The sequence below is a fragment of the Apteryx mantelli genome, chromosome 21, assembly GCF_036417845.1.
Source record: "Apteryx mantelli isolate bAptMan1 chromosome 21, bAptMan1.hap1, whole genome shotgun sequence".
Taxonomy (NCBI): Eukaryota; Metazoa; Chordata; class Aves; order Apterygiformes; family Apterygidae; genus Apteryx; species Apteryx mantelli.
The window spans coordinates 11,261,909-11,278,673 of record NC_089998.1 but is presented as its reverse complement, the minus strand read 5'-3'; the positions used below and the strand labels follow the sequence as shown (position 1 = coordinate 11,278,673).

Genomic DNA, 16,765 nt, shown 5'->3' with positions numbered 1-16,765 from the left:
CAAAGTCTCAGGTTCCTAGACAGTTGTTTTTTTTTTTTTTAAACCAAAAAAAAAAAAAAAGAACCTGGTGAAGGTAGACATCTTAGCACATCAAACCTCCGATCCTTTCCTTGTCTGCCTTTAAAGAACTCTGGTTCATGATGTAACTAACTGGTCTCTTGGGCTTGGTAAGCTACAATATGTTGAAGTTTTGCTATGCATGTATTGTCTTTTCCTATAAAGCCTGTTTGGACCAACTTGCTGCGAAGGGCACCCGGATGGCTAAGGAAAATTCCAAGGAGGAGGCTGAGAAGGTTCTTTCTGTGTTTTCCAGCTTTGCTCTCTCTTTTTTTTTTTTTGTTGGTGTTGCTTTAGGGGGGTGGTTTTGTTGCTGTTGATTGTTGTTGTTGTTTTAAAGGCACCCCTGTAGTTTCTAGTTGTCGGTTTGGAAATGCTGCAGACCCTGTCCTTGGACGTTCTGAACTGTCTTCCATCCCCTCCTAAGACCTGAAAGTCGGCAAGGAAACCTGCTTTCTTGTAAACAGAGGTGGAGAGGAAAAATTAAAACAGCGCTAGCTTCTCTCCTTGGATCCTCATGGCTTTTAAAGCCCTTGCAAAGACCTAATCAGTCTTTCTGAAGATGCAGTAATTTTTCTTTCCCTGGAAATCTAAAAATAAAAGGGGGGGGGAAATAATGCTTCACTGGTTGTGGCACATAATCTTTGTGGAGGCTCTCCAGTGATTGAAGATTAATAATCAGTCTGTTGTAGGCAGTGGAATGGAGGCGGACGGCTGCAGGAAAGAGGGGGAAAAAAAAAGAGGAGAGTGCGAGACTCTTATTGTGAAGCAGCCTGTGCTTGGCAGTTGGCTTTTGTTGGGACTGCTGTAAGAACAGACATTTCTCTGCTAGGAGGGTGGGTATAAGATTTCTCTGCCAATCAGGAGCCGGCAGATTGGGGCATGGTGGAGTGTGAGCAAAAAGGGAAGTTTGCTTTGAATTTAAGGGGAGGAAAAAAAAAATGGAGGTATTGACACTTGCAACAAAGTTGCTGCTAACTTGTTTGGGTGGATGTTGCGCTCTGGGTGGAAATGAATGGGCAGCTCGGCTCCCGCGCCCTGCAGCGCGTGGGTGGTGGTGGTGGTGGTGGTGGTGGTGGTGGCGTGGAGCGTGCAGGGCTCTGCCTCTGAATCCTCTCCTCAGCCTGCAGACGTTTGCCATGAACTTGATGCATCTGGCTCGGGATAGACCAAGAAGGGGGAGAGCCGCCTACCTGCTGGTGCTATGGGGAAGAGGCTTCGAATGCTTTGCAGCAGCTTCCTGGCGTAGCCTCCCTTTGGATAAAAATGCTTCAGAACTCACAGTCGTCTTTTTCTTTTTCTTTCCTTTTTCTTTTTTTTCCCCCCTCTGCACAGGGCTGAAGGTGCACTGTAGTGTTTCCTACCTTGCTGTTGAGTTGTTGTTTGTTTTGGAGCAAGGAGCGAAAGCGGTGCCGCTAATGTGGGCCGTTTGGATGTGGTTCTGAAACGGGGACCACGAGAGCTGGCCAGCAGCAACCTAGGTTAGCTCTGCTTCGGCACCGATGCTTTTACTCGCGCATGAAGAAGAGGTGCTGTCTAGCCTCTCGGAGCGTTGGAAATCCTGCTTAGAAAGCTCCTGTTTGCTGGCCAGGATCCTGGGCAGCTCTGTGCCCCTGCTAATTACAGGCGGTGAGGAGTGTGTTCGTTAGGCTGCGGTGGGCTGTTTGGCTTCAGGGCTCCAGCGGTGGCTTTTCTGCAGGCCTCATCGTTCGAGCAGCAGCCATGTCGCTGCGCAAGGGAGAGCGTGAATAATTTGTGGAGCGGGGGTGCCACCTGTGAAATAAAGAAAAAATCAAAAGTAGCATCAGATGAGTAAAAGTGGCAGATTTGAAAACCTGAGGCTTTTGGCTGGAATCGGTTTAATGGAGGGAGTATCAAGGCCTTTACTTGTTGTAACAAAAGTTGGGAAAACAAACTGGTCCCTGTCTGATGAACTGAGGCTCTTTATTTTATGGCAGTGTCTGTAGCGAGGGCATGGGGATTCATTCCCCATGAGTAAGAACCCCTGAGTCTGTGTGCTTGAATAGGTGCAGTTTGCATTAGTCTTACACCAGGATAAGTTCATAAGAAAAATGAAATTATCCCTGTTTACAAAAGATCTGGGTAGGGGAGAAGTAGCTTTTACATCTACAGGTTTGCACCAGGGATATGTCTTATTGGCTTAGCCAAAAAAAAAAAAAAAAAAGGAGAAAGTTGATCTGTGTTCAAACTTTAGGCTGCATTTTATGATCATTTCGTGATGGAAATTGTGAGCCAGCATCTGCTGGAAGTTTGTTTTGTTTCAGGCTGTCTGATCGGTTGGCTGAGCTGGGGTTTCAGATGCTTAAGATTTTTTTGTGTCTGTCTTAAAATCTGAAGGTTGTGTATTTAGCGTCTGAGTTTCCTCTTGATGAGAGTCTTCTAGCCTGGATATATTTGGCGTTTACTTGCACTCACTGAGGGGCACGTAGCCACCTAGAACATCCTTGTTGCTTATTTGAGGAACAGTCCTTCAAGGTGCCCTTAGCTCCCCATGGGGGAATCTGGCACGTGCTGGGGGGAGGTTTCCAAGAAACTTGGACCAAGCCACGTTCCCTGAAGTTGCCACCTATCCATCAGCTGTGGGTTGCTTTACAGATAACAGCGCTTAGCTGCGGTGCAGGACACGGTGGTCCTGCAATCGCCCCGGTGGCTGGTGGCCTGCAGCTGGTAACTCAGGCTGCTGCTGGTGGGTCTCCCCATGGCCCGGAGGGGGGCAGGCGTTGCAATGCAGAAAAAGGAAGCCCCCGTGCTGTGGGACCTCAGCTGTGCAGCCGAGTTCACATGGAAACAAAAGTTACCCAGCGGCTGGTAACAGCGACCCCAAAGATCATCTCCCCTGTTAGCTTCAGAGGCTTCCAAGGCAGCTGCTGCGGGGAAGGGCAGGCTGCCCATCCTTGTTTGCCGACAAACGCTTTCGAGGCCGATACGCCGGGCTGCGTATATATTCCTTATCTCTTTTGCTCGCTTTATGGGAGATGGGCAGGGTTTTCTTTCCCCTTCTTCTTTATCACTCAGCGCGCTTTAGACCATTTGATTTGCATGGCTGCAGGCACCATCTGCTCTCCGCGTTGGCCTACAACAGTTGGCTTGACCTAGGCGCGTTCCCCGCCTGGGCCGCGCGCAGCAGGCAGCGAAGCCTTCGCCCGGCCTTTCCCCGGCCCCGAAGGCCGGCTTCGCTGCTCGCCTGATTACAAGGCGGCTTTGCGAGGCAGTCGCCATGTTTACCTTTCAGAGGAGCTTGTCTCCTTGAACGCAGAGCTGTGTCAAAGGACTCCTCTTGTGTGTTTGGGGTTTTTAATACCTTTCTTCGTTCTTTTGTGTTTTTTTTTTTCTGTTAGCTTTTTGTCTGCCTCCTCCCCACCCCCCCAAAAAAAAGGTATTAAGGCTGCAAACCTGATACAGCAACATGATTCCAAGTGTGTGAAAGGCAGAAGAGATGAGCAGGTGTTCGCTTTTTCAAGAAAAAGAGGAAAAAAGGGAAAAAAACCCTTGATTTAGGATGCAAAATAGAACTCCTTAACTTTAATAAACGTGAAGGATGAGTTAGCTCCAGCTCACCTGGGCTGATGGTTTGCATTTTGTAAATCACATCAGAACAAGCTACAAAAATAGAAGCGTACTTGGGCCTGTTAACGTTGATGTATGTCATGCAAGGAGAAGTGTGGCGGATGAAAAGCCCTCCCCGCCCCCCCGAGACCTCCGAGGTTTGGGGGGAGCGAGGGTCATGTCCTTGGGATGCCTTTTATGACCGTTTTAATCCGTGCTTATACCGACGTGCTCAGCTGGATTCCCAAACTCTTTACATGTGGAAAAAATGTCTGGCTGCATCTTGACCAAAGAGATCTGAAATCTCAACCCTGCGTGCAAATCCAGACTCCTCTGCTTCTCGGAGGAGGTGGGCTGTCAGCGGTGGCAAGCCTTTGAATCTTTTATCTTTGACCTGTGCCTTGGTGGCAGTTTCCTGGCAGAGTTATTTCGCAGAATGAAGTTTGCCCATGATGTAAACAGGATTTGTCCCCGATTGTGTCTTGTTTTAAATGCAATGTGTACATGAACGTTGAGCTAAATGCTGATATTTTTTCCCTGTCCCTCCTCCCCCCACCTCTAGCGAACAGTGCTGAGTAAGGGAGAGACAAGGAAAGACGCCTGCATGAAGACGGAGCTGCTGAAAGACATCACCAACAATAAAGAGGAAGGTGAGCACCTGCTTCGGTTGAGGGCCAGACCTTGCCAGTGGGGTCGGCATGTGACGCAGCTGGGAGCGAAATCAGGGGACTGAAGATGTGCTCTGTCCCCTGAGGGTCTCAGATGTGCGCCCGTTACAGGAGCAGCACCGTTCTCCTGTGTTCATGCTGAGCAGGGCTTCTCCCCCCAAAGATGCAAACTTGCTTTTCAGTCCATCCCTCTCCACCCACCTGAAGAATTATATCTGATTTTCACTTCTGCTTTGGTGTGGCTATAAAGGAGACTCTAGTTACTTTGAACTTCCTTTGTATGACTGGTTTTAACTGAACTCTGATCCCCAACACATGATGACCTAGCCCTTTTCCTCCCTCTATTAAACTTGACTTTCTATTTTCCTGTGAGTTTCTTTGTTGCTCCAGAACAGGCACCAATTGCTCCAGGATGGCCGGTGTGGGGGAGATACTCTGCACATCATGCCGTTATGGGATGCTTCATGGCTTCTGCATTATTTCTGCTTACTTCTACTTTGCAGGAAGGATGCACTGCACTTGTTAATTTGAGGAAGTCTTTCCTACATGGTTGTCTGAGTTGCATGCATGCAAATCTGAGGACTTAATAAGTGTCAGTGAATTAGGAAAAAAACCCACAACCTTAATCTTTTTTTTTTCTCCTTTTTTCCCCCCCTCTTCTTTTCAAGGCTTCATTATTCCTTGAGTAGTTACTTCTCGTTGCTCTGCAGGGATTTAGTGTATTTTTGTTCTGTTCTCCATAATAGAGCATTAGAAAAGCACGAAACTGCCCTATCAAAATACCTAGTGTTGGCTAGAAACAAACTTTTGGACTTAATTCAGACCTGTGCGAGTACAGCCTTGCTTTTTCTTTCTCTTCTGTCCAGCATTATGTTTTTTGAAGCTCCTCCAGTTAGAAAGTAAAGCTCTGAACCAGCAAAGTATTGAATGCTTTGTTATATCTGGCCACAGTGCTTGCGCATTATCTGGAAGCACGTGAGCGTTGCTGTTGATCCCAGTTACGTACGCGCCTCTCATCTGGGAAAACCAGAGGTGAAGTCCGAGATGTCTGTGGGAGGTCACGTTTGAGAGACCTAGCTTTGATTATCTCGCTCGGATCAGGAATATTAACTTAGTTTGTTTAGCTCTGGGTGATCTCAAGGTAAGTGTCAAGAGTCTAGTGGGGTAAAAACCCAAGGTGATGGCCGGGAGAGAGACATTTCAGAGCCCTGTGTGTCATCACTGGTTTTGACTAAAAGCAAATGCTGTGTCTCAAAAAGAAGCTGAGAATCCTTGCTGTTCAGGAGCAGTCTCAAGGTGCTCAACTTTCAACCACTTCAGCTTATTTTACAGTTCTTTTGCTGGAAAAAAGGTCCTAAAATCTAAACTGCATAGTTTTCATTCTTGTGGTAATGTTCTGATCATATCTTTTTTTTTTTTTTAAACATACCACATGTGTAAAAAGGCAATGGTTTGCTTGATTGTTGTACTATGTGCACTCTTGTTAGCTGACCTTCATTAACCAGCTGTCATCGTCATAGGGCTTTAATTAGTTAATGTTCCTAAACTCTGTTAATAAGTGTTCAGCATTTGCATAGGAATTTACATTTTTGGGTGTTGCATGAACATTAAATCATTACAACAGACTCGCAAGATGGCATTTGGAAATCGTTTCTTTAAGCCCCGTTCCTGAAATCAGGGATGGAGGCAATGCGTGGAGGTGAGATGCAGGGTTTGGTAAAGCATCCTGAAGTCTGAGATTTTCTCTTAATGCTTCCTAGAAGAGTCGTTCTCTCTTTAGAGAGAAGGACACACGTGGGGATGAGAATCCATGCAAGTCTGCTGGTGCTTTTGTGTTCTGATTTAGGCAGAGCCACTGCGAAGCAGACTGATCTTGTATTTGATGGGAGCTGTTGTCTATAACACAAAACTAGGTTTGTCCTGGATTCTGTTCCCTTTGGGAAAATTCCCCTGGCAGGCTATCTGTGAATATTGAACTCAGGATATAAAACCCCGAGGTTTGAGCTTGCAGATCCAAAGCCTGAGTAAAGGTGCTGTTTGGGCTAGAGGTGTGATTTATAAGAGGGAATTGCTACGTTTACCCCCTTTTTACCCTCCTTTGACTCAGAAAGGTTGCTCCGAGTTTGCGAGGTTGCTATTAGAGCCCCATTTGAACAATATCAGCACGTATCACCATAGCTCTGCTGCTGCCTCAGGGAACGGCCTTTTGAGTTACACATCTGCGTATGGACTTGTGCTTTCTCTGTGTCCAAGACGCGATAGGAAACTGAGGACGCTGGCAGCTTTTTGAATGAGGTTTTGGGGGTCTGTCCCACAAGCACGTAAGGCACAACTGGCACTGCTGCGACTGCTGCCTGCCTCCGGAATTGGTTTTGGAGGTCCGGCTCCTGTTGCAGGGAAGGCGATGTTGTGAAGCAATAGCTGCACCGCCCCAGTGTACAGCCTGACGTTTTGGGGTAATGTGTGCCCAGTCTTGGTTGTCCTCAGTGTGCTGGTGCTCATTTGTGACAACTCGGGAGCTGTACACAAGGCAGTGAGCTGCCCAGGCAGTCGGGGTAGGGCAGAGTAGAGAGCTGGATACTGTTAGAGAGCAGTCTGGAGGCAAGGTGTCCCTGCATGGGAACTAGAGCTCAGCTGTTTTGTTTTTGGGGCTTTTTTTGTTGCTGTTTTGTTCCTCGAGTGAAAGGTATTGCAGAAATGCACTGTTACTGTCAGTTGGCACGTCCTCTTCTGGTTTCATCCTGGCACTGATGAAGAGAAATAATTAAACTATGAATTTAACATACATCTGTAGTAATGAGATCTTCAAGTGTTCCTGGCACTTTAATTTCTAGTTCTGGGATTGAGTCCCAGACTGTGTAAAGCCCAGTGCAAGTTGCTCACTAGACTTAATGTCCCCTTCTGCCTCCAGTTGCTCAATACAGAGAGGAAAAAAGCTGTGGCTGCGACTGGTTTTGTCAGCCATGGGGAAATGTTCCAGTGCAGTTTTACTTGTGGGTAAAAGTTGAGGTCCATCGTTCCCTTCGGTGACGGGGAGGGGACAGGGGCAGGCGGATGGAAGAGATGAACGGAAAAAAGGTGCTGTCACGTTTTATTGGGTCATGCTGCATTTGGTCTGACTCGGAGAGAAGCTAATTAAAAAGTGGTTTCTCACAAGAATTGCAAGGGATTTTAGTTGTCCTCCTGGTGTCCGCAGCTCTCAACTCGGTGCTGCATCTCACTTGACCTTTCAAGGCAAACTGCTCCTCTGTCTATTTATTTATTTATTTTTCTGTTTCTCAGCCCCAGAGGTGGAAAGTTCCAATAAAAAGGCAGAAGGAACGAGCAGGCGAGGGGAGTCGATAGCAAAGCTCCCAATTAGGCCCAGCGTTGCGGAGACTTCACCCGAGGCAGCCATTTTACAAGGCGACGGTGTCGGACCGTAGCACCTGATTAGAAGCACGCAGTTGATTTGCTCTCAAATAAACTTAAAACTGCTTTTAGAGAGTGTCAAGGTTTTAAATTCCTGGAGGGGCCTCTCTTGTTTTTTTGTTTTTCCCCTCTCCCCCTCTTATTACACATAGGAGATTGCGGCGGGTGAGGAAAGTGCTGCTTTCCGTGGAGCGGCTGCAACCTTTGCGTTCCCTGCTGTGGAGACGGCTGCTTTAAAAGGAGAAAAAGAATAATTTCCTCACCTTGACTTTCTCAGCGCTTGGAGTCCCTGCTGAGACCGACAGCCAGGAGACCCGATAAAGCAAAAAGCCACTTAGGGATCTTAGATGTATCCCATTCACCTGACCTGACTCATCCCAGTATTGAGCATTAAAAGCGGAAGTTCTTTTTCTTCCCCTCTGTGTTGCCTTTTGGCCTGTCCTGCAGTAGGTGGGAAGCAGTCTCCCACTTGGTGACTGCGTACCCCAGGCCAGCAGCGCATGGGGCCCCAACCCGAGCAGCGGCACTGCCCCTTGCGTTTTGGAAACACAGGGCCAAGTTCTCAGGTGGGTCTCATCTGCCTCCACTGATTTAAAAGAAAAAAAAAAGTGGGGGGGAGAGGTGGGGAAGAAAAAGAGAAACCATGAGTAACTCCCCCCAGAGAGGAACTCCGGCCTGAAGCTTTTAATTATCTTCATTTCTTGGCTTCAGAACACTCCGATTTTTGGCCTCAACGATAGCGGTGGTGCTTTCCTTTGAAATGGAGTACAGAACCTCAGTCTACTGTTTCATACTAGTTTGGACTCTTTCATCAGACATCTTTTCAGCATCTTTTTAATTTCAGCTGGGCTTTTCTCTGCTTTACAATTGTCTTTTTCCACTTCGAAGAGGAAGGGGTGGAAGGAGCTGTTGTGACAGAAGGATTATAAGCAGTTGCGTAACTCCCTTTTAAAAGTTTATCCTGCGGGACAGCTGGGTATTGAATAAATGCCTGATATCTGTGGTTGTTTTAAAAGATGCTCTGTAAAGTACTTAAGGCACAAATGTGTCAAATGCGTGTGTATATGTTAATGTATGCAGTACTTACTTGCACTGCAGTTCAAAATGTGCTTGAAATCACAAGCTTTTCATTTAAGTTCGTTCTTTGCTTACCAGGCAAATCCTTAGTTCAGAGCTGTGATATTTCTCTTGCGGCACCTGAAGGCCTGCCTCATGTTTCATCTGAAGAAGCAGAGCGCTCTTATCCTTTGTGCTTGAGGATGCCAGAAATACATAGAAAATGTCTTGCAAGACACAAACAGTTGGGTGTCTTGGCTCTAGCAGTGCTCAGTACCAAGATGTTTGGGAAAATGGGTAGAAGTCACAGATGACTCTGCATTCACTTGTAGGGGTCCCCCCCCCGCCTGCCAAACCTTGTGATGGTTGGATTTTGTCCTGGAGGATGAGGGCTTATACCACTTAACATATTTTTCTTAATTCATCTCCCTGAGCAGAGCTCCGAGTTAAAAAAATATATATTTTTAAGGTTTTATCTTCCAGGGAATTCCCAAGTTACTGCAGAGCTTTGATCTGGCTTCCTGCGTATGAAGAGTTTCTGGTGGTTCCTCATCCCTTTCAATCTCTGTAGAGGCAATTCAGTTCCCTCTGGCTGTAGTCAGAATAGCTGGCATGGACCATGTTCATCTCTTGTACGCCTTCGGCTTGAGGGCAGTTTTTGGCAGGCTGACTGAGGGCTCCCACTAGGTCCATAGCAGGACAAGAGCCAAACATGCCTCTGCTGGAAGGGCTGGAAATCCAACGCGGGCAAAGCCGGTAGAAGGGAAGCTGCGTTACAGGCATGTGGGCTGGGATAAGAGAAGTGGGTTTCATTTTTTCTTTTAAATATCCAAATTAGGGAATAAAGTTCTCTCTCTAATTCTGAGCCTGTCCACCTCAGTTCTGCTTACACGTGGTAGATGTATCCAGGTGGTGATGGGTTTATCCAAAGATGGATGTAGGTCTAAAGTAAGTCAGACAGATCATGGTTTTGAGCTGTTGTCTTTTCTCTGCTGGTTGTAAAGGTGACTTAAGGACACTAGCTTTTGAGAGGTCTTTGAGACATCTAAACTGAGGTGAAGCAAACTCAGCCAAGCTGTTTTAGCTTCTGCCCTCCTTTGTCAAGGTTCTGTTAGGTTCATTGGAATTTTGATTTAATTTTAGATAAATGTTTTTACTATTGAGAAGAAAACTTAAACTGAGTGAAACTGATGCCAAGGGGCCTGTTTGTAGAGAGGTGGGAGGGGTGTGAACTCTTGGTTGCTCTCAGTGAGTTGTTAATTCAGAGTGCTGATTTAACTATATTACTGATTATTTTATTCTTTGCCTTGGGGAGGTGCAGGGATAACATATCTGCATAATTTTGAGTCTTGAATTCCTTGTGTTATTAAATTGTAGCCAACTACTGGAAGATACATGTTCATGGACGTTTGTTTGAACTTGGTAAGAAGTTCAGCTCCATAGCTCGGTGAATGGACAGCATAACAGAAGATTAATCTCTTGAGTATGTTACCAGTCATACACATTGCTGGATTTTAAATTAATTTTGAATACTCAGAAAGGGATACATACTGCATCATGGATAATGTGACAAGCTTTTATTGGTGGATATGGCATAGGGGATGCAGAAGGCAACACTGAAAATATTAGGATGCTTCTAGTAATTGAGGTTACACTTCTGTGGAATTAGTTTATATCTTTCATTTTTAATTAAAGAAAGAATGGTCGTAGATTAAGGACAGAGTTGGAGGGAGAGGGGAATATGGGGGAACTTAGCTTTGTTCTACGTAGAGAGGAAATAAATAGAGTCAAATAGTAGAGATTTAGAGAACTGTCGATTTTAGGTTTTTTATTCACTTCCACTCGTAGCACAAGAGCAGAAAAGCGTTCAGTTAAACTGAACAACATTTTAAAGAAAAATAGAAGCCTGTAGGATGTGCTTTGTTTATGTTGTGCCTGATTAACCCAGGGAACTCATTGCCATACATTTGCCATATTTTTAGCAGGTTTGCAGTGAAACATCTTTTTTGGATAATGAGAAAGGGAAGACGAAAAAAATCATGTAAGGAACAAAGTCATTTCTTTAACTCTTCGGTGCTATCGAAGAGATTTTATAGGCTGTTTTATTCCATATTTATCCATTGTAGGGTTCTGCCCTCTCTGAGGTTTGTGTTTACATCCCCTTCTACAGGCCCTAGTTCAGCAAAAAGACGAATATATGTTGAAGTGTGTGTGTTCAGCAAAGCACGTAAATGTGCACTAATTGTAAGTATGTACCTGACACCTGTTGAATGCGGCCAGACTTGCAAACATGTCCTGTTAGATGAAGGTGAAGCTCTGAATTACAGGCAGAGCATGCAAGGGAGTGGACCAGCAGTTTAGTCTGGTATTCCTATATTCCTGTCACCAGATCAGGTGTTTTGGTTAGGCTAGCCTAATTAGGTTACCTCATCATATTAAGCAGTGTAGCTCCTGACATAAACTAGCTCTTAGTGGGGAGGTCTTTCTAATTAGCTGCTCAGATAGGACCTGGGCCCCAGGTAGGACCTGGGCCCCAGCCATCCCTGACTGAACCCTTGCAATTGTTAGGTTTGCTTATGGGGTTTCTTACAGACGTTCTGTGCTGTACGTGAACTCAGTTTGTAGAAAACAACTTTATTTCCAAAGTAATAAATTCATGAAGTTTTTAGTGCCCCTGGAAGGGAGCAGGAGGATGGAGGTGATCTTTCCCCAAACAAGCCCATCCCAGCAGCTGCGGGATGGTGTTCCCCACTATGTCTCACACTTGTCCGAGGTAGAGAGAGAGATTTAATCTCTCTTCACATTCAGTCCTTGGCCTCTCTGCTGATTTCATTATTTATTTATTTATTTTTGAGCAAGAAAGCCAAGTGATGACAATTGCAGTAGCAGCTTTTCTCACATGGACATGTGTATGTTAGAAACCAAGTTGTGAGACCTTGCAGTGCATTTTGCTCAGCCACCGAATGGCAGCAAGCAGATGGGCACTGATGGTCTGGGTTGGAATCGAATGTGATTTGGAGCCAGAAGCTTTAGGACCTTGCTTTGCCATGCAGCTTGTGCAGTCATTTACAGCAGGACACAGTGGGTGCATAATCCTGTCAAGTCAAAATGTTACCCCTGAAAGCTGTTGTCAAGTTCTACAGTTCTGTGCAATGTTAGGGACTATGAAATTTTATTTCTCTGTTTTGTAAAATTTCTAGTAATACAGATTTGGAAGTTTGGTGCATGTTTATAGGGATTGATGGCACTTCCATAGACAATCAGGCTGCATTTTGCACACTTAATAAGAGTGGGCGAAAAACTGTATGTGGGATTTTAATTTCAGCCTCATCGATTTTTCATAGAGTCCTTATGCTTTTTGGAGTAATGCAGTTATGCAATGCTCTAATTTACCTTGTTTTGGTTGCTTTTATGGCAGGTAGAACAGTTCCTGCCCCCTGCTTATTGCATTTATCTAATAACCAGCCACTGAAGTTACTTGACTGCTCTAGTGGGAGTGCACAGCATTTAAATCAACTAATATTGAAGGCCTCATTCTGCCATGTGGCTAGTGAAACCTCCATCAGTGATGAGTGATCCCATTTTTTGTTTTCTTCCAGTGCTACCTTTGCTGAAATCATTTTTTAAAGGTCATAACATGGTCTTTTAAAGATACCAAAGGTAGAACGAGAAAAATAAAGGTTGAAAGAAGAAGTGTATGACCGTTTGTTGCGTTCTCCCCTGCCCAAGATTTCTCAAATAGTTAAATAACAATGAAAAAAAAAACCAAACCACCTGGTAGCACTTTGTTTTCTCCTAGCGAGAATCACTGCTTTTAAAAACAAACCCTTGTGCCTCTTATCAGAGCTCTCAGTACACAGAAAGTGGTCTGGGTGGTGTGAGATGGCAGCAGATGGAATTGCTGACTTTGAATCATGCTTGGATACCCATGAAACTGCCTAACTGAAGTGTGGTTTTTGCCTCTGCCCTCCTGCAGACATTGATGAGCTCTTTTTAAAAGTTACTCGACTCTGCCTGGTCTGAGCTGGCAGTGCCCGCATGGGAGGCAATCGCCAGCTTGGCGGCCTTGGCTTGGGAAGGAACGGTCTGCTTAATGCAAGTTCCTCATCAGGAAAAACTGTCAGAGGTGGACTCTAGGGAAGAGTTATGATTCATCGTCAGGTTTTGAAGACGCTTTCCAATAAGTTGCTGAGCACCCAACCTCTGTGGCTTTTGGTTTGAAATAAGGGACAGAGTTTTGAGAGGCCGTGTTGAGACTCCGCTTGTCATTTATGGTCAGGACGAGGGTGGAACAAGTTGAGCATTGCAGCAGGTTGTCCAGAGAGGTTGTGCAGTCTCCATCGTCGGAGGTTTTCGAGACCAGCCTGGTTTGAATTGAACACTGACTGTGCTTAGGGCAGGAGGTTGGATTAGATGATCTCCTGAGGTCTCTTGTGTGATTCTAGGTGTATTGCCCAGCTCTAAGGTGGCTTCGAATTTGATGTTGGAAATGTTTTTCTTTAAATCCCAGATGAGCACCAAAAAAGCAGGAGGTTTGGGGAATACTACAGTTTCAGGTGCTTGAAAGCGTTGGTTTTAGAGACTGTATCTGTGAGTGCTCTCTCTGCATAAATCAGTATCAAAATAGATCTTAGAGCTTAACCCAGTCATAAGCAAAGATTGCCTGAATGAACACATTAAAAGCAGGGGGGAGGCAGAACCTCAAATAGTGGGTTTTTTTCTTTCTTTTTTTCCCCTCCAGTTGCCACTGATCCTTGTCACAAGATGGTAAGGGAATTTGCTGCTTTCTGAGGAGCAGCAGTTGCCAAGGGCTGGGCCATGCTCCTCCTCCGGACTCAGCCGGCCGTGCCTGGTGTTGGCTTTCAGCTGCCTGTGCTCTGCGGCCCCTGCCAGCCTGGCAGAGCTAAGCTGTGAAGCACTAGCCCAGGGATATCGAATTCGACGTCCTGGATCTTGGTTCCTCGGTGTGCTTTAGACTTGCACCAGGTTTTGCCAGATCAGCAGAGGCATTCAGATTTTTTAAAATTTTCCTCGCGTGTTCAGGCTTCAAAGCCGTGTGCAGCGAGGTGCAGTTACCCGCTGTGCTGGCCTGACCTGGAAAGCTGGCCTCTGGTTTGACTCCAGGCCCTTCGGAATAATCATGGCCAAAGTGACTTTGATTCGAGCTGGTTATAAATCAGTCCTACCTGCTTTGACAGCCCACTTGGACAAAGCTTTAGCTGATACATTTTCTGATGCTTTTCATATCTGTCTGGCCTCTGGAAGGAAAACAATACAAGGAATCCCTAACAGCAGGTTGATTTAATCATTCTACCGAACGTGCCAGTGAGTTGTTATCACTTCTGGTTGCCTGGGGAGCTGCTAGTTTGTCTTGTTGGAAACATTTCTGCAAGTACATGTGAAGTTCATATTTGGATTCTTTCATCTTGGGTCTGAAATCTCTGATGGGACAAATTTATTGGTGTGGGGGGGAACAGAGGAGTATTTGGGGAAGGGAGAAAAAAATCTTTTCACATGGCCCCATCCCTTTGTTTTTTCTGTGAGTGAGCTTTTAGTTCAGTCTGCATTTGAATCACATAATTGTTTTTGTCTAGAACTGCATTTAAAGTGCTTTGGCCCTGTGTTTCCTCTGGCTATTGCCTCTGAAACGTCACCGGGAGTCCTGATCCTGGGCTGCTTAGTCCTGGCAAAAGGGTGTTAAACTGGTCTTTGCTGGACAATATTGCCAGGAGGGCTACGTCTGTCAGGGAGTTGCTCCTTGTGATGCTTCATGTAACAGCAAAGCCCTGATGTAGATATTTAACCACTGGGCTATGTCTATCCCACAGAGGCTTACCGGTACAGCTTTACCAGCAAGCTTTTCTTGTGTAAATCTGGCCCTGTAAACAACTTTGCCACAGACTCGAATGCAAGATGGGCAGAATTTTCTTTGACAGGTGAGGTTTTGACATATGTTCCAGTAAATGCAGTTACTGGAAAAGCTAAAAAAAATATTTACCTTGAAAAATCCATAGCTGGGAATAAATGGCCACATCTGCAGCTGAGATAAGTCAGAATGAGTGTACTGGTTTCAACTGACTACCCCAATTTTCACCATCTGAGGATCCAGCCCAAACCAATCAGGTAGGTAAATAGGCAGTCTAATTGGATATATGTAGCAGGCAATTTGCTGGGGTTGTTACTTGCCCTTTGATAGCCACCGTGAGTAGCTGTACCTTCTTTATGGAGTTTTGATAACACTTGTGACTCTTTCTTTCTCCCCTCTTCCTCCTTATCCTCCCTCTTTCTCCAGGATTTAATGCCATGGCTGCAGATGAAAGTGCTACAGAAAAGCAAGCAGGGGAACCAAAAATGGCAGTAGATGGTGAAACCAATGGTTCCTGTGAGCACAGCGAAGCTGGTAGCCACCCAAACCCAGCTAAAAACACTCAGGACAATACGAAAGTGAGCCAGCAGGACTCTAGTACTAAATTAAATAGGATAGCAGAAAATGGCATTTCTGAACGAGATGGTGAGACTGGGAAGCAAAACCATATGAAAGCTAATGACTTCACACAGACTTCTGTAACAGGGAGCAATGGATATATTCTAACCAAGCAGATGGCACAGGAGCAACCTCTAAGGACTACCAGCACCTTTGCTTCTCTCACCGGCCATGCTGCAAAAACCCTTCCAGGAGGAGCAAGCAAAGGGAGAACTGTGGGCACCTTTTCTCAGATGCAAGCCACGATGCCAACCAAGCTCGGGGAGGGCAGTAAGGACATGGATGCTAAAAAAGCCACCGCTGCTAATGCTGAAGTCAAGGTCCACAGAGCACGGAAGACAATGCCTAAACCCACCCCTAGCCTGGTAACGTATATGCCCAGCAGTCAATGCTGCTGCTGCTGTGATCGGTCTTGGCTTTCTTTGTGTGTGACAGGGATACCTTGCTGCATGTGAACAAGTATAATTTGGAGGTGTCCACTGAGTGGATTGATTTCCCCCCACCCCCTTCTCCTTCCTGCACGGAGGCAGAGGTGTTAAAATAGAGTCACGTGGCCACCATCAGCTCCCTTCCCCAGTGTGTTTCTGAATATACAGTTGATCAATTACCTTCTCCAACGGATCTATGAGATGCACTGAATGGCCTCTCTCTCTCGACTGTGTTGCTCATCAGCCGTCTGCTGAAATCCAGAGCTGCTCGTGAAACAAATTAGATTTCTTATCAGTTTGACCCAAAGGAAATTAAGCATAGCGTGTTAACTTGAGGCTTCTCCTAGGCTTGGAAGCTGTCAAGAAGCTGATATGTTAGATAACTTGATTACTTTGCCATATCATTAAAATAGCAAACCAGATGATGTTTGGTCCTGCTCTATATGTTGCCTTTACTGATGCAGCTTGTTTAGAAATCTTCCCTCCAGAGTCCTTGAGGGTGGATTTACCATCACTTAATAAAAACATGGAGATCTGCTTTTTTGGAGAGGCAAAATGGGATTTGAGGTGATCTGGTGTGACCAAGCTACAGGAGGTTGAACAGAAATGGGCCTTCTTTTATATCTGAAACACTGGCAAAGTTTGGTTCTTTTGCAAAATGTTGGGGTGTAGATATTGGAATAGACAGAGCTCCGCTATGAGCACTTGATCTTGAGCCCTGTGACACTTCCTCTTTAGATATGATGAGCTAGATCATTCCATCATGCTTTGTTTAACGATGGAGAGAGACAGGCCTTTGGGTATCTCGTACCTAGGTCAAGGAGAGAGTTGTGAGCCACCCTTGGCAATGTGAGCCACACCCAGAAATAAATTGGTGAAGGTTGGGTAATGGATCACTGTTAGCTACCACCACTTTATCTACAGGCAAATGCAAAGTTATCCTCCCATGTCACCCATGTGTTGCAGCACAGGAATAATACGGTATAAAGCTCTCAAAGCTGTGAATCACTGTGGTTTGGAGCAGGGGAAGGAAAAAAAAAAAAAGGTATTTGGCACCTAGCCAGACACAGATGGGGGAAAGGTGCCCTTGGCTG

At 45.6% G+C, this 16,765-nt stretch overlaps 1 protein-coding gene across 8 annotated transcripts in view; it reads left to right on the top strand.

The window, feature by feature from the left end:
- EHMT1 (euchromatic histone lysine methyltransferase 1) overlaps window positions 1-16,765 on the top strand; it is a 133,558-nt gene that overhangs the window by 61,877 nt on the left and 54,916 nt on the right. For all 8 annotated transcript variants that reach the window (XM_067308865.1, XM_067308867.1, XM_067308862.1 and 5 more), the window contains 2 exons: window positions 4,187-4,274; window positions 15,052-15,608. In XM_067308865.1, coding sequence (XP_067164966.1) covers window positions 4,229-4,274; window positions 15,052-15,608 — 603 coding nt within the window. In that variant the 5' untranslated portion in view covers window positions 4,187-4,228. The remainder of the gene's footprint in view (window positions 1-4,186; window positions 4,275-15,051; window positions 15,609-16,765) is intronic.